This window comes from Dromiciops gliroides, chromosome 2 (assembly GCF_019393635.1).
Source record: "Dromiciops gliroides isolate mDroGli1 chromosome 2, mDroGli1.pri, whole genome shotgun sequence".
NCBI classification, from domain to species: Eukaryota; Metazoa; Chordata; class Mammalia; order Microbiotheria; family Microbiotheriidae; genus Dromiciops; species Dromiciops gliroides.
This window is the reverse complement of record NC_057862.1, coordinates 70,740,579-70,766,782: the sequence shown is the minus strand read 5'-3', so window position 1 is coordinate 70,766,782 and position 26,204 is coordinate 70,740,579. Positions and strand designations below refer to the sequence as shown.

At 38.8% G+C, this 26,204-nt stretch overlaps 1 protein-coding gene across 1 annotated transcript in view; it reads left to right on the top strand.

Annotated features, from left to right (window-relative positions):
• The window catches only part of FRMPD2 (FERM and PDZ domain containing 2), a 315,586-nt gene that overhangs the window by 120,962 nt on the left and 168,420 nt on the right, over positions 1 to 26,204 (top strand). The window contains exons 24-28 of the mRNA XM_043980068.1: positions 85 to 170; positions 4,684 to 4,831; positions 10,124 to 10,338; positions 12,049 to 12,147; positions 13,909 to 14,255. Coding sequence (XP_043836003.1) covers positions 85 to 170; positions 4,684 to 4,831; positions 10,124 to 10,338; positions 12,049 to 12,147; positions 13,909 to 14,255 — 895 coding nt within the window. The remainder of the gene's footprint in view (positions 1 to 84; positions 171 to 4,683; positions 4,832 to 10,123; positions 10,339 to 12,048; positions 12,148 to 13,908; positions 14,256 to 26,204) is intronic.

Here is a 26,204-nt window from a genome sequence, read left to right as displayed (position 1 = left end):
ATGTCTTTGTTGGGGGCTGGTCACAGGCATCTTTAGAAGAAAGGACTGGAAATACTGACATCAGCTTGCTTCTCTCTTTCCCAGGTGACCGCCTGCTGGAGGTGGATGGAGTTCATCTGTGCGGTATCACCCACAAGCAGGCTGTTGAATACCTCAAGAACTCCCAGCAGGTCTGTGAAGTAATTACATTTACTTTATTCTTTTGAGGTCTTCCACTTCAGAAAGCTTCACAGAAATCCATAAGCTGTAACCAATTTTGATTAGACAGGATTTTCTCAAGAAACAAAACCAAGATTTCTTCTCTCTCAGTTATTTCACCTTTTTTTTTAGCACCATGAAATCTAGGTGAAGCCAGATGTTTCCCAGCTCAAGATCTTGTCCCTTGTATATTGGCTTGAAGACTGTTGAATTTTGGCCTCATGGATTGGGATTCTAGAGGCAGAGTGCATAACAGGCCTGCCTCTGTTTTTCAGATTATCACACAGGCTGTTATTGCAGATGCCCATTTGCCCCCTGGGCACTCTGTCTCTGCTACATAACCAGGGAAGATTTTAGAGAAATTTTGGACACCATCAACAGTTAGCTGCCAACCAAACAGATGGCATGCCAGCAGTGAGTGTGTCTATGTGTGTGACTTGAGGGAGATACTTCCTTATGTCACAGTGGGTGTAACCATCAAGAACTCACTGTCCTTCTTGACTGAAGAAATAACAGTATCAAATACAGGAAAGGAACTGGATAAAGGTCAAGAAACTAGTGAAAATGGGAAACTTTCCTCGAGTCCTTTGAGTCTAAGCCTGGAATGAGCTCACACTTGGCACTTCATGTATCATCTCTGCCCTGGCTATCCTCCAGGCCTGGAATGCACTGCCTCCTTACCTCTACCTTATTGGCTTTCACTCCCTCTAGGATGAAGCTCAAGTATCATTTACATGAAGCCTTTCTATACTCCCAAGTGTAGTGATGACCTCCTTTTCCCACCTTGTAGTTTGTGTTTATTCTCTCTCTATCTCCATATATGTGTACATATGTATATACATATGTCTACATGTACCTGTCGGCACACACGCACACACATGTGCATGAATACACTGATCCTTACAGGTATATGTATAAGCATGTATACACACATGTACACATACACACATATTTACACACATGTGTATAGGCTTGTGTACCCACATATGTATACATGATACTGAGCAAGTCACTTAACCTTGTTTACCTTAGTTTCCTTATCTGTAAAATGATCTGGAGAAGTAAATGGTGAACCATTCCAGTAGCTTTCCAAGAAAACCCAAAATGGCATCACAAAGAATTGGACATGACTGAAACAACTCAACAACTACATTGTGTGTGTATTCATATATACACACACAATATAGTGTGCACACCTGTATTGTGAGGTGTATACATATGTGTATGTATATGTTTATATACAGGAAGTGTATGTGTCTATGTCTATGTTTATTTATGGAAATGTTATCTCACCCAATAGAATGTAAGCTCATTGGGAACAAGGATTGTTTAATTTTTTTATTTCCCTAGCATGTAGAATGCTTAATAAATGCTCATTAATTGATTGCTCATTAATCAAGTGAGCTGCAGAGCAAATAACGACATGATCATCTTGATGTAAAAGGTGCCTCATCTGTGCAAGGAACCGTCTTAGCAATGGAGAGAGGGGACAAGGGTAAAAATGATAACTGACATTTATGTAAAGTGCCTCAAAAAGCTTTTTATGACGTTAGCAGCACAAGCATCCTTATTCCTATGTTATAGAAGAAGAAACAGGACCAAAAAGGTTAAATGATGCTTTGACTCTGTGCTTTAAGAATGGCGAATCGATCAGTCCTTCAACCAGCATTTCTTAAGCACACACTATGTGCCAGGAATCATGTTAATTGTTGGAGATATCAGGACATAAATGAAACAGCCGCTTTCCTCACGGAGCTTCCGTTCTAACAAGGGAGACAGCCATGACTGCTGGATAAGTATATCCAGAATATCTACAAAGATAATACAAGGCAGTTTTGAGAGGGAAAACCCCAGTCCACTGTGGGAATCAGGAAAGGCTTAATGTAGAAGATGGTGCCTGAAGTTTAAAGGAAACAGGAAGTTTCAAGAGTCAGAGGTTAGAATAGTGAGTATTCCAGGCATGGAAGATAGCTAATATAAGACAAAGAAATTGGAGCAAGAGGGGTGTGTTGGAGAAACAGCAAATAAGCCAGTCTGTAGAGGTCATGGGTGAAAAGAATGTGTAAGAAGACTGAGAAGGTAGGAAGGAGTCAGGCTGTGCAGAGCTTTGAAGGTCAAACAGAAGAAGGAAATAACTAGAATCTATTGAATGGGGAGAAGAGGGTGTCATGCTCAGACTTTTCCAAGCTTTTTTTCAGCCATGTACTTAATCAGATATTGTTGCTGATTATGTTTATGTATATGTTTATGTACAGGAAGTGTATGTGTCTATGTCTTTGTCTATTTATGTATGGAAATGTTATCTTACCTAATAGAATGTGAGCTTGTTGGGAACAAGGATTAGGGGGTTTTTTTGTTTGTTTTTTTTTGTTTGTTTGTTTGTTTTGTTGGGCAGTGAGCGTTAAGTGATTTGCCCAGGGTCACACATCTAGTAAGTGTCAAGTGTCTGAGGCCTGATTTGAACTTGGGTCTTCCTGAATCCAGGGCTGGTGCTTTATCCACTGTGCCACTTAGCTGCCCGATTATTTATTTTTTATAGCCAAAATTGGTCTTATTGTTTTGATTTTTCTCTTCTTTGCATGACTTTCTCTAAGTATTCCTCATTTCTTTGCCATGTTCATATTTTCCATTTTGTAGGACAGTAGTATTCCATTACATTGATATACTGCCACTTATTTATTCATTTAGTCTTTAATTGCTGGACATGAAGGCTGATTCCATATATATATATGTACATATATACATATATATATGTATATTATATATATATAAAGCCACAATGAACATTTTTGTATAGAGTGGTCTTCCTTTCCCCATTCCCTCCCCCTCTCCCTCTTGTTTTTTGGTCACATCCTTAGGCTCTAACCCTGGTAGTGGAATCACTAAGTGAAAGGTAATGATCACTTTGAGAACTCTTGTTGTAGCTTGTTCTTCTGCTTTCTATAAAGATCGTCCTCCACCATTTCTCTACCAGCAGTATAATAATGTGCCCGTTTCCCAACAGTCCTGCTAACATGGGATTTTGATAATTTTAAATATTTTCTAATTTTATGGATATAACATAATATCCCAAAGATCTTTTTTAATTTCATTATTTTTTTTATTTTTGGTGAGGCAATTGGGGTTAAGTGACTTGCCCAGGGTCACACAGCTAGTAAGTGTTAAGTGTCTGAGGCCGGATTTGAACTCAGGTCCTCCTGAATCCAAGGCCGGTGCTCTATCCACTGCGGCACCTAGCTTCCCCCCAAAGATGTTTTAATTGCAGTTATGTGATCATTAAAGTGTCCAAACAATTTTCCAAGCCATTATTTATTACTTCTGTTTTCTCCTTTAAGAACTATTTATATCCTTTGAACTTTTGTCACTGAAGTATGGCTAGTACTCATAAATATGTTTTAGTTTCTGATGGGTTCTATGTGTCATATTTACTTCAAAAGGCAACATGGCACAGTGGATAAAAAGCTAGACTTAGAGACAAGAAGACCTGAGTTCAAGTCCTGTTTATAACACATGCTAGTTGTGAGATTCTTGATAAGTCAGTTTCTTGAGAAATTCTTTTAATCTGTGAGTTGTGGAGAAGGTACTGACCTGCATCGAACGAGGGAGTTCTTCATACCAGTCAAATATGTCTGATTTCTATTCTGATTTTTATATTTGTTGAATGTATTTTCCCCAAATCCATCCCTTCATTCTATTTTAGATTAATTGCTTTTTGTTGCAAAGGGAAAGCTTTGGTGTAGTGAAAAGAATCAGATGATCAGTGTTTGAAACCTGGTTCTTCAACTTACTACCTGTAAGCCATTTTACAGCTTTGTTCTTATTTCCTTATCAGTAATATGGTGGTAATATCCTATGTCCTACCCCTCTCCCCATGTTATTACCTGGGACAAATTTCTAGCTGCAACACCCTAGTTTTGATCCTAATCTCAATATAAACACAACTCATATAAACACTGCCTACAAATTTCTTCATTCATTCATTCAACTAATATTAAGTGCTTCTCAAATGTAGAGTACTGTGTTAGGCACTGGAGAAATGCAAAATTTAGATGAGGCAGGGTTTCTATTTTCAAGAATTTATAGTCTAATAAGGGAATAAGTCATGCAGATAACCATAATATATAGTAAAACATTTGACATGATGTATGCATTAAAGAAGCATAGAACAAGGTGAAAATCTGGTTGATTGACAGTTATTTATTCCATTAAGAATTCATATAGTCATTGTTGGTCCCAGCCCCCTTTTTTGAGACTTATTGCAGTTCCTAATTAATTGAACCTGGCCAAAGATCTTCCTAGGTGTAATTTCCACAGTCAGACATCTTTAGTGCTGAGTCAGGAAAAGCAAATGGGGAAGATTAATTTGAGCCTAAGCAGTTTCTTATCCAGGAGATCACAAAAGGGAGAAGCAGAATTTCTTAGGGAAGGGAAAGCTCTTGCTCTCTGTATGATATGTAAATTGCATTTATTCCTCCACCCTTGCAGGTTGCAAGGCTGGTTTTAGAAAGGAGAGACCGGAGACCGGCAGAGCAGTGTCCATCTGCTGATGACAGAAAGAAAGATGAATGTGTTGCTGTTTCCTTAGCAACAACCTTGCCTGACAACCCCGAGAGCTGCGCCTTGGTGACAGATGGTGAGAGAAGAGGGAATCGAGTGTTACTATTGTCATATTGTCCTCGTGTGGTGTTGAAATAGTGAACTAAAAAAAGGACATGGAAAAAATGGTTTCTATAGGTGTTAAAGAGAAAACAGAATCATGCTGATAAGGAACAGGGTAGCTTCCCTGATGGGATAGAAGGTATACTAATTATGCTCACAAGGCAGGACTCGGTTTTTTAGCTTGTTCCAGAAATTGTGGTTTGGCTTTGGCTAGATTTGTGTGAACTTGTTTGAGATTAAGATTGGATACAGAGAATGAGGTGCTTTGATTGGTCAAACCTTTCAACTTTAAGGGTGTGAACATGATGCTGCAGTTTAGGTGAGCATGGCACTCAAGGACAGTCACCCTATCTAAAAAGAACAATATGCCCCTCCCCCAACCAATTTGCTTAGAAGTAACAGACATATCTCCTCACTCCATTTTTTAATGACCTTTGATGATGAATTTGCTTTGCCTTAAGGGAATGCTAAATTCCATGGTCAGTCATGATTTGATGCTAAGCTATTTTAAATCATATTATAGTGTGCCTGTGTGTGTGTGTGTGTGGGGGGGGGTTCAGTCCTAAGGCAGATTCCATTGTAAATAACAGACTTCAGAGTTGGAAGAGAGCTGGTCTGACCTCTTCCAGAGTAGAAATATTCTTTACAAGATCCCTAGGAGGTAGTCACTCAATCTTTGCTTTGAAGATCCTCATTGATGGGAAACATTACCAACTGAGGCAGCCCATCCTACTCCTATTCCTTCATAAGTGGTTTTGATGAATAGTAGAAACAGTTTAGTATCTGGTGACTCATATTTTTTTGGTGAGGCAATTAGGGTTAAGTGACATGCCCAGAGTCACACAGCTAGTATGGGTCAAGTGTCTGAGGCTGGATTTGAACTCAGGTTCTCCTGAATTCAGGGCTGGTGCTCTATCAACTGCACTACCTAGCTGCCCTGGTGACTCATATTGTAGTGATGAGAATCTTACCTTAGCTAGACCAATCCACTGACAGACCCCACAAGTTTTTTCTTTTAATTTTTTTTTTGGTTTTGTTTTTGGCTAACATCTTTCAAATACTCCTCTGTCTCGGGCAGCTAGGTGGCGCAGTGGATAGGGCACCGGCCCTCGATTCAGGAGTACCTGAGTTCAAATCCAGCCTCAGACACTTGACATTTACTAGCTGTGTGACTCTGGGCAAGTCACTTAATCCCAATTGCCTCACTAAAACAAAACAAAACAAAACAAAAAACAAACAAATACTCCTCTGTCTCTCCTTTGATACTGCCACCAGCATCATGGTACAGGTACTGATCACCTTATGCCTGTACTATTGCAATAACCTGTTGGTTGAGCTTCTTGCCTCAATTGTCTCCCCAATCTAATCCATTTGTTACTCAGATATCCAACTGATCCCCCTTAAACAAAGGTCTGACCAAGTCACTACCCCCTATCCAATAAACTCAAGTGACTCCTTCTTAACTACAGGATCAGATGTAAAATCCTCCATTTGACTTTTGAAGCCCTTCATAACCTGCTCCTCCCACATCACTTTCCATCTTCTTACTCAATGCTTTCTTACTGGCTATGCCCCATGCTTGGAATTTTCTCCCTTCTAACCTTTGCCTCCTCCTAGCTTCCTCAGCTTCTTTCAAGTCTCAACTCTGCAAAAAGACTTTCTTGGTGTAACTTAATTGTAGTGCTTTCCCTCTGAAACTACCTCCAATCTATCCATGTGTATAATAATAATGACTTTTATGTAGTACTTACTGTGTTCCAAGCACTGAGATAAGTGCTTTACAATCATTATCTCATTTGATCCACCCCTGGGAAGTGGGTGCTATCATTATCCCCATTTTATAGATGAAGAAATTGAGTAAAAGAGCATTTAAATGACATACCCAGGGTCATTTATCTGAGGTTAGATTTGAACTCTGTTCTTCCTGACTCCAGGGCTGGGAGTCTAGTAGGATAGTGTCCTACTAGTATACCCACTATGATCTACCCAAACAATATCTTGTTTGTACCTAGTTACTTGCAAGTCTCCCCTATTAGACTGTGAGCTCCTTGAGGGAAATGACTCTTTTTGCCTTTCTTTGCATCTTCAACTGACTGACAGGTTGGAAAGGCAATTTGTTGGAGAGGATAGATTACTGGGCAGTGAGAGAAGACTAGGACTTCAATCCCACCTCTTATTTGTATTAGCTATGTAACCATGGACATCACTGAATGTCTCCACCTCTCAGTTTCCTTGTCTAGAAAATGGGGATATAATACTTGTTTTTTTCTGTCTCACAGGATTATTAGGAGGCTCAAATGAGATATGTAAGACAGTCAGTCAACAAGAATTTATTCAGCACCTACTATAAGCCAGGAACTGGGGGTGCAAAGAAAGGTCAAAGACCATCCCTGCTCTCAAGGAGCTCATGGTCTAATGGGAGACTTTATAGCTGCCGTTTTTGTTATTATAAATAAAATTAATAGGACAATTTTCCTGATATTAAACTGAAACTGACCTCTCTGAAGTTTCTATACATTATTTCTAATTCTACCACTTTGGGCAAGAAAAGACAAAGCTGAATATCTTCTGTATGTGTAGTATCACCTTAACTGTTTGCTGATCATAGAGGAGGAGAAAAAAGGTAAATAATTTTCTTTTACTTCTGCATTGTTTCTGGTAAAAAAAAGTTTTGAAAATAAATTAATGATTCCTTGAAATCTCTATTAGAAAAAAGTTAAAAATGGCTTTAAAAAACTCATTAAGGGGGCATCTAGGTGGTACAGTGGATAAAGCACCAGCCCTGGATTCAGGAGGACCTGAGTTCAAATCCAGCCTCAGACACTTGACACTTACTAGCTGTGTGACCCTGGGCAAATCTCTTAATCCTCATTGTCCCACAAAAAAACCCCCAAAACCAAAACCAAAAAACCAGAAAAACTCATTAAGTTATTAAAGCATTAGAATCCCTTAAATGGTTTTATGCCAAAGCATGGGGGTCTGTGATTTTTTTTTCAGTGTGAAGAATTTCAACAAGCATATATTCTTTTTTCCCCCCAAAACAAAACAGGGTTTATTAGTGGGAACAAATTTAAAACACAAGTGAGGTTAATAGAGTTAGGGTTAATGAAAAAGGGAACAGGGGAAGGAAAAAAAAATACAACCCACAAACTCACCACCACCCGGAATCTGCAGTTCCAAAGAGAACCAGCTGCGCAGAGTCTCTCTCCCTTTCCCTTGTACACCAAAGTGAGCTCTCTCCTCCCTGGCTTTCTCCCAAAAGCCCCCTCTCCCACAGGAAACAGGGCCATCCACACACACAGCCCCAAGCTAATTGGCTGGCAGCCCTGATTGACAGAACTAACAGGTAGCTCTACAAATGCAAGCTGGCCAGCTTCTGCATGTTGAAGACCACCTGACTTGTCCTCACTAGGCTTCTCATCATGGCAGGGCTTCTCTACAGTATCTTTCCAGCAGGGGGCGGTATTCCAATTCTCACACACAGGAGGGGAGGACCAGGTCTGAAGGAAGACAAGGATGATATTAAAAGTGGGTGGCCATGAGGACCTACACAGCACCAGTTCTCCACCAGAAGTTTCCTAGCCTCTTCCTACTTTAGTAGTACCATCCAGGGCCATCCTTGTTATAGGCTACTCCTGTGGCACAGGAGGGGAAGACTGGGCCCCACGGGAAGACAAGAATACTTTTTTTTTTTGGCAGGACAATGAGGGTTAAGTGACTTGCCCAGGGTCATACAGCTAGTAAGTGTCATGTGTCTGAGGTCAGATTTGAACTCAGGTCCTCCTGAATCCAGGGCTGGTTCTCTATACACTGTGCCACCTAGCTGCCCTGATAAGAATACTTTTTAAAATGTGGCCATGAGGACCCAGACAGTGGCAAATTTTCCACCAGAACATACTTTCCAGCTTCTTTCAACTCCAATAGCACTACCAAGGACCAGGATTCCCATAGTCTTAATGGAGGAAGAGCTAGGGATTTTTGTACAATGATGGGCCTTGGCCTAACCACTGATAACCTGCCATTGGGTCAGTTGAGCGAAAGCTATCTCCCTTGACAGCTTTCTGTATAGATGATGTCCAAAATCTGCTACCTCCTAAAGTGACAGGTCATGTTTCCATTCTCCACTGCACAAGTCATGCTTTCTCAAATTAGGAAAGGGTTGAGAACAAACTTCCAGGATGAGAAAGTTGAAACACATTTCCAGTTTTGTAGATCTGTTGCTGGTCATTGGTCTTGGGCCTCAAAGTTGTAACAACTAGAGTTGCCTGCAGAAGATGATCACAGTCACCACAAAGATTCGGTCATATGACCTGGAGAGCTGCTCAGGCAGAACTAGTCAAACGAACTGGCCACAAGTTTCTGCTGCTTAGCCTATAAAACAGAAGCAGATAGCATAACAGATCAGAAACCAAAATCCAGCAATATGTTTATAAGAGACATGCCTGCAAGGCTTCAGGACCCATACCAGGCCAGCCTCAGATCTGGGGGACAGTGGCCGGGGCCTTGAGGGACGCACCAACAGTGGGGGAGAAGGCAGGAATTGGCCCTGAAGGCCCAAGGACAGAGGCCTGGGCCGGGCCAGGCCAGGCCCCAGCCCAGGAGGGCCCATGGGCCTGTCTGCCTCCTCAGACGCCTCAAAAGCTTGTGAAACCCAGGAGTCTTTCCAGTGTACAATCACCACCACCACAACCACCACCCACCATTTGGTCTCTCTTTGTGCTACTTTGGATACTACAGGGAAAACTTTGGTTTCACTGCCAGGACATCTTGCTTTCTGATGTGGTTTTGAACCCATGCTATCCAAAGGTAACTATTATGTTTAAGGTCAAGTCAATGTAACAGAACAAAATGGGGAGTTCAGCAATTATCCAGAGAATATGGAAGGTAATTCAAATTTTTAGAAACAATCCTCTTCTAATCTGAATGTTTTGTATTGTTTAGCCCACTTTTATGAAATTTTGTTTGATGAAAGCTTTGTAAACTTTTAGGATGGGTAGTGGTGGTGGTGAAAAGGTCACATCAAAGACTTGAAGTGGAGTGTGTGCATGAGTAAGTTTTTGCATTCATATATATATAATTTTAGAAAAAATGGAAAATTGCAAGGCAACTTGAAATTGTGAAAATTTGCTTGATGTTTTTGGGGGTGTTGTATGTAAAGTTTAGAGAAGAGCTCTTAGACAGTTTCCACTTTGTTTCAATCACTAGGGAAATAATTCCAGTGCTGAAGTCTACTGATGAATTCCTTTATTGACTTCTCATCAAACAGATAACGCATTTGAGGTTACTCTTAAGAAAAACTCCAGTGGTCTGGGATTCAGCTTCCTCCAGATGGCAAGGGAAAGCTCAGATCACCTGAGAAGTTCTGCTGTGAGGATTAAGAGACTGTTTCCAGGGCAGCCAGCTGAAGAGAATGGGGAAATTGCAGTTGGTGATATTATCCTGGAAGTGAATGCAAAATCTACACAAGGCCTCTCTTACCAGGTATTGGAGCTTATCAAATGATGCTCCTCATGGTAAGATATAATTAAGGTCAAGCTGAATTTCATCAGGCTCACTGCTCTGAAATATTTTTTTCTATCTAAAGATTCCAGGTGAAGAAATCGTCTTTGGCTGGAAGGATAGAACGGTTATACAGAATAATTATCTTCCTTTAATTTCCTATTTCACAGCTTTGGAAATGGGCAGCACTGGGCTAGTATTGATTATAATTAACTTAATTATCACACCAGAGACAAAATTCTAAACTATATACTAGATTTATGCCCTTTGGCATGTGCAATGGGAAATATTACTTTGGAGGACATATTATATATGACTCAACTACCAAACACATTAAAACACTATCTATTTCATCTTCAGCTTCATTGACTGGCCAATTCTAGGCAACTCTAGAATCAATTTCTTTCATTCCTGGACAATTTAAAAGGAGGTAAATTAAAAATATTATGATGTTAGTCTGTAGTTTTCTCATTAACCTTGGAATTCAGTAGACTTTTTTTTGCACTACGGTGATCTGGAGAATATGGGAAAGGATTTAATTTAAATGCACTTGTAGGGGGGTTTGCCTTTACATGTCATTCTTTAATCTATTTTCATAGAGCACCTTCCCTCCAAGGTACACCATGTAGTCTGTATTCAGTTGTTAAAATTTATCCTTACAAATGGAAAAGAAAAAGAAAAGAAAAAGAAAAAAAGAATATATCATCTTGGTTAAAATATAGGCCATGTACCTAAAGTGTAGAGTCTTTGAAAGGAAAATGCTGAAAAATAACAGACTAGCATGAGGTTTTATGAAAAACATGTGTGTGTGTGTGTGTGTGTGTGTGTGTGTGTGTGTGTGTGTGTGTGTGTGGAAATGGTGCCTCTATTTATTTGTTTTATTATTTTTTTTTGTGGGGCAATGAGGGTTAAGTGACTTGCCCAGGGTCACATAACTAGTAAGTGTTAAGGGTCTGAAGACGGATTTGAACTCAGGTCCTCCTGAATCCAGGGCTGATACTTTATCTACTGTGCCACCTAGTTGCACCCCCCCCCACCCCGTGCCTCTATTTAGAGCACTCTTATAAGAAGAAAGGCAGGAGTGTGCTGGCAGATGTCTAATAACCAGTTTTCTGAAAAATAATACATGGACACATACTTTTTTGTTTGTTTGATTTTTTGCGGGGCAATGGGGGTTAAGTGACTTGCCCAGGGTCACACAAGTAGTAAGTGTCAAGTTTTTGAGGCCGGATTTGAACTCAGGTCCTCCTGACTCCAGGGCCGGTGCTTTATCCACTGCGCCACCTAGCCGCCCCTGGGACACATACTTTTAAATTTAATTTGCATCATTAGTATTTTCTCCATCACTCTCTTAAGTTGAGACAATCAACAAAGCAATAAATCAGACCCCTTAAAGACATGGAAGGAAAGGTAGAAGAGGAGGACTGGGGTAACATGGAGCTCCACCACTAACCAGACAAGTAGCATAGCACAGTGGGAATAATCATGAATTGGAGTCAAAACAACTCCCATTTAGTAACCTCTGTGACTTTAGGCAAGTCACTTAATGTCTCTGAGCCCTGGATGGCCCATCAGTAAAACAAAGGGGTTAAGATGACCACTGACATCTTTACTAGGGCCAATCCTGTGATCTCTGGCTACACTAACTCACTAACTGTTGGTAACAGCCATGTCTATGTCTATGACTTTTAGGAAGTCCTTCACCTGCTGAGAGGTGCTCCTGAAAAGGTTACCTTGCGTCTCTGCAGACCGCTTAAAGGCACACTCCCCGAAATGGACCAGGATTTGCTGGTGAGACGAGATACATCAAATTTACATCATGTTTACATGTTTACATCAAATTGTTCTGATTTGGAAAGTTAAATGCATATTTTAGGCATATTCATTACCCTTAGTTGTATGTGTAGGGAAAGGGATTAATAGCAGTTTTCTTATCTGAATATTAGTGAAACCTGCTTATTATAAATGTAAAGGTTATGTTAAAAAACACACTTGTATTTTTATGTTTCCACTCAGGTTCTTCTGTTCCTTCTATTCCCTTATGCCATTCTCCTTTTGTAGCTATTTCAATACCTGAGTCATCTAGAACCAGACTCTTGCAGTGTGGTCTCAACTTATACTTCTTTTTTTATCAGTAGCTATTATAATCTAAGCAAGAGTAGAAGGATGGGATTTTTAAAAAGAAGGAAGCAAAAGGACCACAGAAGAGTTGATTCATCCCCTGAAATGAGTACACATTTCTACTAAGACAGATTAAAATTGAAAAAAAAATAGTTCTTAGTCTTTATATAGGAGGAGGCATCACCATCAGCAAAAGCATTTATTAATTATGTATTATTGTCAGTAAACCGTTATTAAGGACCTCTTCTGTTCCAGTCATTGTGCTAAGAAATGGGGAGACAGAGAAAGGTGAAAGAAAAATCCTTGCCCTCAAGTATGATGGTAAAATGTTGTGTTAGAACAAAAAATCATAGGCCATATCCTTTCTTTTAGGAATTTGTGATTCAGGAGATAATTATCTAAATGATTTAGAGAAAACTGATATAGAGTGAGATAAAGATATATAATCCCTCAAATGTTCCAGATAGGGAAGATATGAAAGTAGGAAAGAAGGAAGGAGGGAGGGAGATAGGTACAAAGGAAGAAAAGAATAAAGAAGGAAAGCTAGGAAGGAAGAAAGAAGGGAGTAAGGATAGAAGAGGGAAGGAAGGAAGGAAGGGAGAAGAGGGAAGAAGAAAGGAAGGGAGGGAGGGAAGAAAAGAAGGAATAAGGGGGAGAGAGAAAAGTAAGGAAGGAATGACAGAAGGAAGAAGGAAGGAAAAAAAGAAGGGGGAGTAAGGGAAGGAAGGAAAAAACATTTATTAAATGCTTATAATGTGCCAAAATAAGACAGTCCCTGCTTTCTAGGTGCTAATGTTCTAGTTGGGAGACACAACTGTAGGATGGATAGAATGACCTAGTGTTCCTTTGGGTGCAATAAAAGGGTAGATGCAAAGTCCATGGGTTACTTAGAGTACTATGGTAATGGCCAAGGATCTGTAGGACAGCATAATGGTAGGGTAGTCTGTTGTCTATAGGGCACAATAAGAGGCCCTATAAAAACTTAGTGGTCCTCCATCTTACTAGAAGTATTATAGTTTGTGATTCTTTGAAAATCATTTCTCACCCACCATTTTTCAGTTGTTTGAGTTTGGTAGCAACACAATCAGGGCACATCTCAGGGAAGAGATAGAAATATAGGAATGGAAAGATGAGAAGGCTGAATAGAAGTTACAAACAAGTTCCAAGAGCCATGAGTGGTAGAAATTATGAAGAAAAGATGGAAGCCAAGAATAAAACCCTAGGAGACATGATGAATAGAAGTGTGGGACAGAAAAAAGGGAAGAATAGAGAGCTGAGAAGGGAAGTCTAGAGAAGGAAGAGTGGCTCTGTTTAGTTTAGACTCCTAAAAAAGAAGGATCTGAGATGTTGAAGGATATGAATGAAGAAACATTTCCATGTCCAGAGAAAGAGATACATTCAGATTTTAATTCCTTTTAATAATCCTAACAGACACCGACACCCTCTCCAGACAAAGAATTTGCCAGGGCTGAACACATTACTCCAGAACACAGGAGCAACTTGAATCCAAGTCATAGTGAGAGGGACAGTTCCTCAATGGAATCAGAGGAAGATGTGGAATTTAAGACAGTATTTTCCCATGAGGCTGTTGATGAGAAAGAGTATGGCTCTGATGAAGGTGAATGTACTTGGGGTACAGTATTAACTCACCCAGAGGTTTCCCACAAGTGTTCATGGAGTCATCAGCAAGAAACTGCTGTTCCAGAATTGGTTTCCTCTTTAGAAGAAGATGTAAGGCAAAATTGCTACTCAGTTTGTGATATAAGGACACCGGAAAGGTAAGAATGAATAGACATGCAGGTGCTTTGTGTATTGGATAAATTTCATTACTGGAACTAATAAGCAACATTAACTCCATATGTGACCTTGGACAAATCATCTTGTACTCAGGGTTTCAGTTTCTTCATATGGGGAATAAAGGCAATTGGGACTAGATTGTTCCCAAGGTCTTTTCAACCCTACTCTTCCATCACATTGTAACATGTAAAGCATTGCTGGATTGTAAGGCACTGGGTATTATTTATGGAATACCTATAATATATTTAATGCTCTGCCAGATGCTAGAAGGAATACAAGGGAAGTACAAAAGATAAGTCCTATCCTCAAGAGGTTTATAGTCCCCTTGAGGTGACATGACTAATACAACTGAAAATACCAGTGTTCTATTAATTGGTTGAGATTGGCAGAAAGGTATCTTTTCATTCATTACATAATCTCTCTTATTTGCTGTTCTCCTACTATCTCCCATGCTTAGAATTCTTTCCCTTCTTATCTCCATCTCCTGGCTCAGCTAAAATCCAACCATCTGCAAGAAGCCTTTCCTGATCCTTCTCTCTCTCTCTCTCTTTTTTTTTTTTTTCAGGGCAATGAGGGTTAAGTGACTTGCTCAGGGTCACACAGCTAGTAAGTGTCAAGTGTCCGAGGCCAGATTTGAACTCAGGTCCTTCTGAATCCAGGACTGGGGCTTTATCCACTGTGCCACCTAGCTGCCCCCTCCTGATCCTTCTCAATGCTAGTGCCTTCCCTTTGTTGATTATCTCCAAAGTATCCTGGGATATCTCATTTGTGTATAGTTGTTTGTTGTTGTTTCTCTACATTAGACTGTAAACTCTATGAGAACATGGACTGTCTTTTGACTTTCTTTGTATGTCCAGAACTCAGCATAGATGTTGGAGGGGTAAGCACATGGCACACAAGCCTGATGTTGTATTAAGCAAATAATAGGTGCTTTATAAAAGCTTGTCAACTTAATTTGATTAAATTAGGAGTCACATTCATAGTTAAATGAAATTCTAAGAAGTTGGTATTCTTAGCATCCTTAAGGGATTTTTCTTTATATTCCCAATCCTTTTAAAAATGTTTATTTTTAATTCAGTAAATAAAGCAAGCATTTCCATAACATAGCAGAATAATAAAAAGATGATCGCACATGAAACTGCAAATCTATTATATATAATTTGCTATTCCTAAACTTCTTCTTTCCTAAGATGGCTACAATTAGACACAAATATATATGTATATATAATATCATTTTATACATATGCTTATTTATCAATTCTTTCTCTGGATGCAAATAGCATGTTCCTTCATATGTTCTTTGTAGTTAATTTGGGTATCTATAAAAGTCAAAATGACTTATTCACTTAAAGTTGTTCCTAAAATATTATTGCTGTTACTTTATATAAAGTTCCCTTAGTTCTGCTCATTTCACTCCATTATATTGTTCAAGTTATCCGTGTTTTTTTTCTTTCTTTCTTTCTTTCTTTCTTTCTTTCTTTCTTTCTTTCTTTCTTTCTTTCTTTCTTTCTTTTTTTGGTGAGGCAATTGGGGTTGTGACCTGCCTAGGGTCACACAGCTAGTAAGTGTCAAGTTTCTGAATCTGGATTTGAACTCAGGTCCTCCCGAATCCAGGGCCAGTGCTTTATCTACCGCGCTAACCTAGCTGCCCCCGTGGTTTTTTTCAAAGATCAATGAGCTCATCATTTCTTATAGCACAATATTCTATTAATATGATAGTCATTTCTGGTCTATACTTTTATGTCTGAGCATTTATTTTATTTTATTTTTTTAGTGAGGCAATTGGGGTTAAGTGACTTGCCCAGGGTCACACAGCTAGTAAGTGTTAAGTGTCTGATGCCAGATTTGAACTCAGGTACTCCTGACTCCAGGGCCGGTGCTCTATCCACTGTGCCACCTAGCTGCCCCAGCATTTATTCTTAAAACTGACAAAGCATTTGTTTATCACAATTTTATAATTTAACTTTTTGTCTATGTTCTCATTCACAAAAAATGAGGGTTACTAGTTCCCTGACTTTTTGTTATTGTTGTTCAGGATCTGTGATTTCCTTTACAATATATACCAGAAACTGGTTTGTAACTTCTCATCTTCAAGAATTACATACAAGAGGTAATAAGAGGTTAAGTGACTTGACCAGAGTGACTTGAAACCAGGTCTTCCTGACTCCAAGGCCAGGTCTTTCTGTCCATTATAGTGTGTTGCCTTTCTGTTAGACTTGCCTTAGTGGAAAATGTTTCAGTGTAATTGATTGAGTTCAAAAACTGTTAAAATCTCTGGAAGGAAGGAAGGAAGGAAGGAAGGAAGGAAGGAAGGAAGGAAGGAAGGAAGGAAAAAGAAATAGAGAGAGGAAGGAAAAAGAAATAAAGGGAGAAAGGAAGGAAGAAAGAAAAGAAAAAAGAAATAAAGGGAGGAAGGGAGGAAGGAAGAAAGGAAGAAAGGAAAAAGGAAGGAAGTAAGGAACAAAGGAAGGATGGAAGGATGTGCCTTTTAAAAAGAGTTTATCATTTAGACCAAGGGGTTTCACATTTTTGTGGGTCCTAGACCACCCTGGCCTTCTGGTGAGGTCTACTGACCCTTTCACAGAAGAATGTTTATTATCTACAGTCATAATTGAAGGAAATGCTAAATTTCACTTAAAGTCTAGTAAAAATAAAGAAGTAATATTTTCCCCATCCAAGTTCTCAAACTGCCTGAAATCTATCCATTACTTCCCTGCCAAGAGTCCGTAAACTCTATTTTAAGAACCCCTGAATACATAAATCTATAAAAGTTATCAAACAATCCAGGGCAGCAGCATGATTCAGTACCAAAGGGAGTTGTATCATAGACTATAATCAGCACTTTGTACAAGTCATTGAAGTGAAAGTATTCTGTTGGACAGTTTAGAAGAGGTCTGGATTCCAAAGTGACACCTGGCTGCCTTGTTAGCAGGAGCCTAGATACTCCCAGGGACCTAGTGGTATCAGCCATGACCAGGAGGGGGCAGCAGATGGCTGACTGAGGCAAGGTCTCTAATGACAACTGCTGTCATCTAGAAGGGGTAAAAGGGAGGTGAAGGGAGAGAAAACTGATTACTTGAAGCCCAAAGGGTTACTGATTCTGTCCTTGCTAGGACCTCTTTGATAAAAGGCTGAACCTCAGCCTTGTAATGAGTACTAAACACCGACGTTCATTGATGAGGGCTTTTAAAATACTCAAGTGCCCAATGATTTTGGGTATTGAAAATAATCAGAAAAAGCAAATATGTGGGTCAACTAACTCGCAGAATACTGAACTTGTAAACTCCTTGAGAGCAACGACTTTCATTTCTGAATTTCTAATCCTCAATGCCTGAAGAGTTAGTGAGGCATTGTGGGTAGAGTCAAGAATACTGGGAGTCAGTTCCTGCCTGCCTATATGTATGTACAAATACATATTATAATATATAACTATAATTTCATTTACTATAATGTATTATATATAAATTATACATCACATACATGACAAACAATATATTCTCAAATATACACAATATACATATGATACAAAATATATATTACATGTAAATCACATAATATATACAACACATTCCTATATGTATATAACATATACATTATAATATAAAATTATGTGTATATTATATGCAAGTTATATATTAAAATATCATATATAATATAGTGATATATATACACATGTATACATATGTATATTTTGATAACTATTTAAATATAATTGGCTTCTTTGGTAATCATATTTATTTTTATTTTATGCATTGACAACATTATTTTAGGAAGGGGTCCATAGGTTTTAGCAGGCTGCCAATGAGATCCATGACACAAAACAGGTTGAGAATCCCTACTTTAAGACTACAGATTACAGGTGAGCTTCTGAGATACTTAGGTCTGGATCAAAAACAAACAAAAAAATTGAAATAGATTTAAATCCATAATGCCCAGCATAATCTTTTCACACAGCAGGCAATTAATGGCAGTTGAACTGAACTGAATTGAATTTGTAGTCCTTGTTTAATCCTAAACCTTGAGTTACCTTGCTATGTGGCTTTAGCCAATAGCTGGCATGGAGCTGAAAGTTTCATGTGAGAGAGAAATTATTCAAGTTCTAATTAAAGATGCTTATCTACATCTGTGATTGTTATTAATCATTGGTACAGTCATCACTGCAAATGGCTCCTGGAAATTATGCCAGAAATGAGTCAGTCCTAAAGTAGATTATATTTTCTCAGTGGAAATTTGGGGGTTGTGTTCCTGACCAAGGGCTTCATATGATGTAAATTATAGATATGATGAAAGTTTGTTCAGAAAGCAAAACCAACAGATTTGATCATGACTCTCACGTGCTCATCAAATTTCCGTAGCTCCCAATTGCCTAGAGAATAAAATCCCAGATCTCTAGCATGATATTCATTGCTCTCTGTGATGTGACCCTAACCTATTATTTTAGTTTTAACTACCACTACTCTTTTAAATCAAATCTACTGGTTCAAAGTGGATGCATTGCTGTCTTTTTCATATCCATACCCACATCCATATCTGTATTCATATCTGCATCCATATCCATATCCATATCCATCTTTCTCTCTGTCTCTGTCTCTATTTGTATGTATTTGTTGTCTTCCCCATTAGAATGTAAGCTCCTTGTGAATGATTTCATTCTTCATGTTTATTTTCCTGACACCTAGCAAAATGACTGGCCAAAGAAGACATTAATAACTGCTTATTATATATGTTTCTATAGCACATGGTGGTTCACAAAGCATTTTCCTCATTATCACCCCGAAATAGATAGTACAAAAATCATTACCCCTATATTATGGATGGGCAAATTGAAGCTCAAGGCAGGTCAAGTGATTGGGAGGCCTCAAGGAGGCTAAGGTTCTTTAAGTCCCAGCTAAAATCCTATCCTTCACTGGAAGCTTTCCTCACCCACTCTTAAATCTAGTGCCCCCCTCATGTTAGTTATTTCCTATTTATCTGGTATATAACCTGCTTCATAAAATTTTTTTTGCATGTTGTCTCCCCCATTAGATTGTAAGTTCCATCAAGTTAGGGACTGTCTTTTGTTTCTTTTTGTATCCTAAAACTTAGCACAGTGCATGGCACATAGTAAATACTTAATAATTTTTTGTTGATTGATTTAAAGATGTGGTGTCAAAGTTAGTAATTAGACATAGGTCTTTCTATAATGTTATGAAACAAAAATCTGATGATTCTCATATCTACTTATTCAGCCCACACCTTTCTCCTAACCTCAAAACTCACATTCCCAATGGCCTATTGGACACCTCAAATTGGATGTCCTGTATACATCTTAAACTCAACATGTCTAAAACTTAACTTATTTTACTCCTGTAACCCTGTTCCCATCTCCTTTCTAAACTTCCTTGTTACTGTCAAGGTACCACCATCCTCACAGTCACTCAGGCTTGCAAGCTAAGATGTCATCCTCTCTCTCTCTCTCTCTCTCTCTCTCTCTCTCTCTCTCTCTCTCTCTCTCTCTCTCTCTCTCTCTCCTGGTATATCTTTACTTCTGTAACTACGAGTTGAGGCATCCCATTCCATTCCTATGCTTTACTAGATGTTCTTAATGAGTAGTGGAAACAATTTAGCATATGATAACTCATATTCTGATTATGAGCCTTTGAATTCAGCTAGACTGATCAATAGACAAATGACACTCCGTGTTTTGGTATTATTTCTTGTATCTGCCCCCTTTTGTCTTCTGACACAGCCTCCATTGCAGTGCAGGTCCTCATTGCTTCATACTGGAACTATAGAAGTAACCTTTTGATTACTCTCTCTGCCTTAAGTAGCTCACCATTCCAATTCATGTTCCAGCTGGCTGTCAAATTAATCATCCTAAAACACAGCTTTGACCATGTCTTCCCTAGAGAATCAATGAACTCCACTGGTTTCTTATTAAGTCTAAGATTCAATATAAATCATCTGTTTGGCCTTGAAAGCCCTTCCAACATGGCACCCTCTTACTTTTCCAATTTTCTCCTACTTTACTCCTCTTGTATACTCTGTGATCCAGTGACATTGACATCCTTCTTGTTCCTTCCACAAGACAGTCCTTCTCTAGATTCCAGGCATTTTCACTGGCTGTTGCCCCTGCTCAGAATTCTTTTCCCCCTCATCTCTACCTCCTGGCTTGTGTGGCTTCTTTCAAGTCCAAGATAAAAATCCCTTCTTCTACAAGATAGTGGGATCCCCTTTAATTCCAGGGCCTTCCCTCTGATGATTATCTCCAATTTATTCTGTATATCGCTTTTTTATATTCATGATTGTTTTGATGTTGTTTCCTTAGTTGGACTGTGAGCTCCTTGAGGAAAGAAGGAAGGAGAGAAGCACTTATCAAATACCTACTATGTATCAGACATTATACTAAGAATTTTACAAGTCTTACTTTATTTGATCCTCCCAACAATCTTGGGAGGTAGGTGCTTTTATTATTTCTATTATCCAGATAAGGAAACTGAGGTAAACAGAGGTTAAATGAGTTTTTCAGGGTCACAAACTGGATTTGAAATCTGGTGGTCTTTACTCCAGGTTCAGGACTTGATCCACTGTGTCACTTACTTGTTCTCCTTGATTGAGAGTAAGGACTGTGAGGTTTTTTCTTCCTTTTTTTTTTTTTTTTTTTTTTTGGTATTTTCAGTGCTAAGTGCAGTTTCTGGTAGCTTAGTGGATGCATGATTAATACTCATTAACTGACTAAAGGATATAACATACTATAAAGTGTACATATATTTAAATACTTTAGGAATCCATGATTTCATTGGGCCAGTTACTCCTTCCTGGAATACACATCACAAATGCCAATGCCTAAAAAGCTTTCATGAATGGAAGAAAGAGTTTAGCATCTAGTGACCGATAACGTAGTAATGAACCTCTGAATTTAGCGAGATCATTCATGGACAATCAACCCATATTCTGTTCCTGAGCCTATAGTTGAACCCTTTCAAGTTTGGTAGGACCTCTGAGAGCATGTGTTCTGTTGGCACATCCTTTGGGAACCCACATTACATCCATCCCATGCAGAAGAATTAATTAATCAATCAACATTTATGAAGCATTAACCATGTACAAAGCAATGGAGGTCAGTGGAGAAAAAGCTACAGCAGCTAGGTTTGGAGTCTTATCACTTCTAGAATCAAATTCAAACTAGTGTGTTTGGCATTTCAAGCCCTTAATAACCTGGCTCCAACCTACCTTTCCAGAAATATGAGTCATTACTCTCCTTCTCCATTCTAGCCAATCTAAATTTGTTGCTGTTCCTTGCACATAGAATTCTATCTCCTGACATTGAGACTTTGCATGAATTGTGCCTGATGCTTGGGATGCACTTCATCCTCACTTTTGCTTCTTAGAATCCTCACTTCAAGTGCTATGTCCCACGTGAAGCCTTTTTCCTGATTCTTTCCATCTACTGGTCCCCCCACCCCCCGAAATTACCTTGTATTTAGTTGGTATAGATTTTGTATGGATTTAGATGCTGTTTCTCTTGATAGAATATAGACTCATTGTGGGCAGGGACTGTTCTATATCTGACTTTGTATCCCCAACACTTAGTATGGTGCCTGGAATGTACTAAATGATTAATAAATGTTTATTGATTACGTGATCTCCTCTTCCTAGGCTATTCAATAGTCTCATGGGTAATTTTCATACTTCTAGTCTCTTCCCACTCCAAACAACCTTCTAGAGAAGTATAAAAATAATCTCTCTGGAGCGTTGCTCTGACCAATTCACTCACCTGCTGAAGAATCTTCATTGCTTCCTGATTGTCTAAAGCTAAAATAGCAACTTCTCTGCCTTCCATTTAAAGTTCATCATAATTGCCTTTCCTAATTTATTTCTCATTATTCTCATTCATGTACTTGACAATCCAAGAAAAAAAATAGTACATCTGCCTCCTCAAATTCTCTTGTATTTATTTATCTATTTTTGGGGGTATATATTAAAATGTATGCTCCCTGAGGAAAGAAACTTATTTTTTCTATTGTATCTCCTAGCATTGGCCATAGTGCTTTGAAAATATTAGATAATTAATACATTCTTTATTGAACACAATATCAAATGTTCTATATTTCTTTCAAAAATTAAAAAAATGAACATGAATTTATTCTGCCCACTGAAAGAAAAATATAAACAAAACCCTTAAACCAAATATTCACAGTTAAACAAGACATGTTATATTGTCCATGTCCAAAACTGTATGTCTTATTTTCCATACGAAGTTTGTCATCTCTATGGTAGGAGGCGAGTAACATTATTCATTCTCAGTACTCTTTAATGGTCGTTGGTCATTGCATTGATAAAGAGATTTTAAGTCCTTCAAAGTTATTCTCTTACAGAAGACAATGAAGAAATTTCAACTTAATTTCTATCTCCAAGAATACCCTTAAAACAAGAAGTAGCATTTGAGGCTGTCCAGCTTTAAGAGGACAACAGTGAGGAAGAAGAATCCAAGAACCTACATCCCCAAACCATGAAGTTTTCAGTTCTTCTGGACTCCCCATTGGTCTGGAGAAGGAGCCTAAGTTAAATGGTACTAAAAGTGAGGTTTCTAAAAAACATCTGAAATATCATGGGGAAGGGAATAGGATGGAGGGAAATAGTTAACAGTAGTAATTGTGAAAAAGAGAAAATATTTATAGCAATTCTTTGTGATGGCTAAGTATTAGGAGTCAAGGAAATGTCCATCAATTGAGGAAGGACTGAAGAAGCTGAAGTGGTATATGATTGTAGTGGAATGGTATTGTGCTACAGGAAATGACAAACAGGATGATCCCAGAAAAACCTGGAAAGACTCATATGAACTGATGTATAGTGAAGTGAGCAGAACTGGGAGGGCATTGTGCATAGTGAGAGCAGTATTGTTTGCTGAGCAATTGTGAATAACTTGATTACTCTCAGCAATATAATGATCCAAGATAATCCCAAGGGACTAATGATGAAGCATACTATCCACTCCCATAAAAAGAACTTTTAAAAAGAACATCTGTGGGGGCAGCTAGATGGCGCAGTGGATAGAGCACCGGCCCTGGAGTCAGGAGTACCTAAGTTCAAATCTGGCCTCAGACACTTAACACTTACTAGCTGTGTGACCCTGGGCAAGTCACTTAACCCCAATTGCCTCACTAAAAAAACCAAAAAAACAACAAAAAAAGAACATCTGTGGATTGTACATATATAACCTATATCAGATTGTTGCTGTCTTGTGGAGAGGGGAGGAAAGGGAGGGAGGGAGAAAAATTTTGAAATCTAAATCTTACTAAAATGAATGTTGAAAACTACCCTTACATATAACTGGAAAAATAAAATAAATTTTTGTTGCATTGAAAAATAACAACAACACAGAAGGGAGGGCAGAGTGGGCAAGGGGGCAGTCAGAAGTAAAACAATCTTGAGGAGGAATAGGATAAAAGAAGATAGAAAATTGAATAAATATCATGGGAAGGGAATAGGATGGAGGGAAATAGTTGTCATGATTGACCATAATGGCAAAATGTATGGTACCTACTTTGCTGGGCTATTGGGAAAAAAATTCTTTGTCAAGTTTAAGGTACTATATAAAAGTTATAATGAACATGATGCTGTGAAAAAAACCTGGAAAGACCTACATGAACTGAAGCAGAGTGAAATGTACTGTATACAAAATAACAACAATAGTGTAAGATGATCTTCTGGGAAGCATGTAGTTATTTTCAGTAATGTAATGATCCCATATAACTCTGAAGGACTTATGAAAATTGCAATCCATATACAGAGAAAGAACTGATGGTATCTGAAAACAGATTGAAACACATTTTTTTTGACAATTCCTTAATCTGAAATTTTGTTTTTATCTGTTTTCTTTCACAACCTAGCTAATGTCAGGATGTTTTCCATGACTACTCATGTATAACTTACATTGAATTGCTTGAGTTTGGGGGTGTAGGGGGTGGGAAGGGAGTGAGGAAGAGAAGTTGGAGCACAAAGTTTTAAAAAATTGACGTAAAAATTTGTTTTACATGTATTTTGGAAAATAAAATTCTAAACAGAAAAAAAAATTAAAAATTCTTAAAAGCCAGTCAGGTAGGGGTGGGTCAAGCAAATTGCTGCATCACTAGAGGACCCAATCCCCAGGGCATCAGGTCCCCACTGGCACAGATGCCAAGGAGTTCTGTCATGTTAATGATTTCATCTCAGCCCTACTTCTCCCATGGAAATTTTCTCGACATTAACTTGGACTCTCAGCATTGTGTGTTTCTTGATTCAGAGATGAGCACATTACATAAATGACTCGAGATTTTCTAACTCATTTGGCTTATTGCCAACTTGAGATCACTGTATGAGACAAAGCATCTTAAAGTGAACTCTCCACTCATGAGCACAAATTTCAGGAAATTAAAGAAAGGAGATTTTATGAAAAGTTGAAGAAAAAGCAAAATAGAATCCACAATGGAACTCATTGAAAATAAGAGACACCCTCCAATGAGCAGCCCTTCTCCCAAAGGACCACATAGAGTCTCAAGCATTTACAGGCAGAAAGAGGCATGTTCCACATGGGTGTTCCCAGCTGGTGTTGTTAAGCACAGCTCTTTCTATAGTGCTCCCTAGTGCCCATCAGACCACTTCAGGCCATGCTTTGGGTATGGCTTCTCTAGCATGGTTACTAAGTGGCACCCAAGAGGAGGCATTAGATATAATTCCTTATAATGGATCCTCCTGTAGTTTCCTCTTGGTAGGATCTGTGATATTACCTCCCAACAAATGGTGCCAGGTGTTGCTATCAGGTAAGGCTAAACTTATCTTTTAGGGCATAAAAATCACCATCACCTTTTCCTCTCCCTTATAGCTAGCATTTGATAGCACTTTAAGAGCTTTACAAATATTATCTCATGTGAGTCTTACAACACTCCGAGGAAGTAGTTACTATTATTACCTACATTTTTCAAATGAGGAAACTAAGGCAAGCAGAGGTCAAATGACTTGCCCAGGGTCACACAGCTAGTAAGTGTCTGAGGCAACATTTGGCTGAAGTCTTCCTGAATTCAAGTCTAGACCTCTATCCATTGTACTTCAATGAGATTTAATCTAGTCCTTTTACAAAGGAAGGAAGTTACCCAGAGGTCACACAATCAGTCAAAACACATTTATTAATGCTTATTGTGTGCCAGGCACTGTGTTAAACATTGGGGTAACAAAGAAAGATAAAAGGAAAAGATCCAAGATTTGAGCCCAGGTCCTGACTCCCAAACCAAAACTCCATTATATTATGCACTTTCTCTACCATTGGACAAATTGGTTTCCCTTATCAGGCAAGAGATACTGTCTTCCCTCTATTATCAGTCCAGTGATGCAGAGCCAGGGTAGGGGCATCACCTCGTGAGAGGTCTATTATTCCTGAGAATCTTGAGTCTCACAAAAGCTTTACTTGAGAGAAGGATCTCACCTGCCCTCAAGAGTATCAAATCCCCAACTCCAGATTCAGATATGGCAACTATATATTCTGATATCCTTTTCCCCTCTGCCACACAGTAATGCTTCTCTCTCTTTTTTTTTTTTTTGTGGGGCAATGGGGGTTAAGTTACTTGCCCAGGGTCACACAGCTAGTAAGTGTCAAGTGTCTGAGGCCGGATTTGAACTCAGGTATTCCTGAATCCAGGGCCAGTGCTCTATCCACTGCACCACCTAGCTGCCCCTAAGTAATGTTTCTCTTTAAGAGAAAACTTTCACGTGTTCAGATAACAGGAACATTTGTATAGAACTAGAAGGCATCATAGAGGGCAACCCTTTCATTTTCTGGGTGGGTTTTTTTTTTTTTTGTGAGGCAATGAGGGTTAAGTGACTTGCCCAGGGTCACACAGATAGTAAGTGTCAAGTGTCTGAGGCCAGGTTTGAACTCAGGTCCTCCTGAATTCAGGGCCAGTGCTTGATCCACT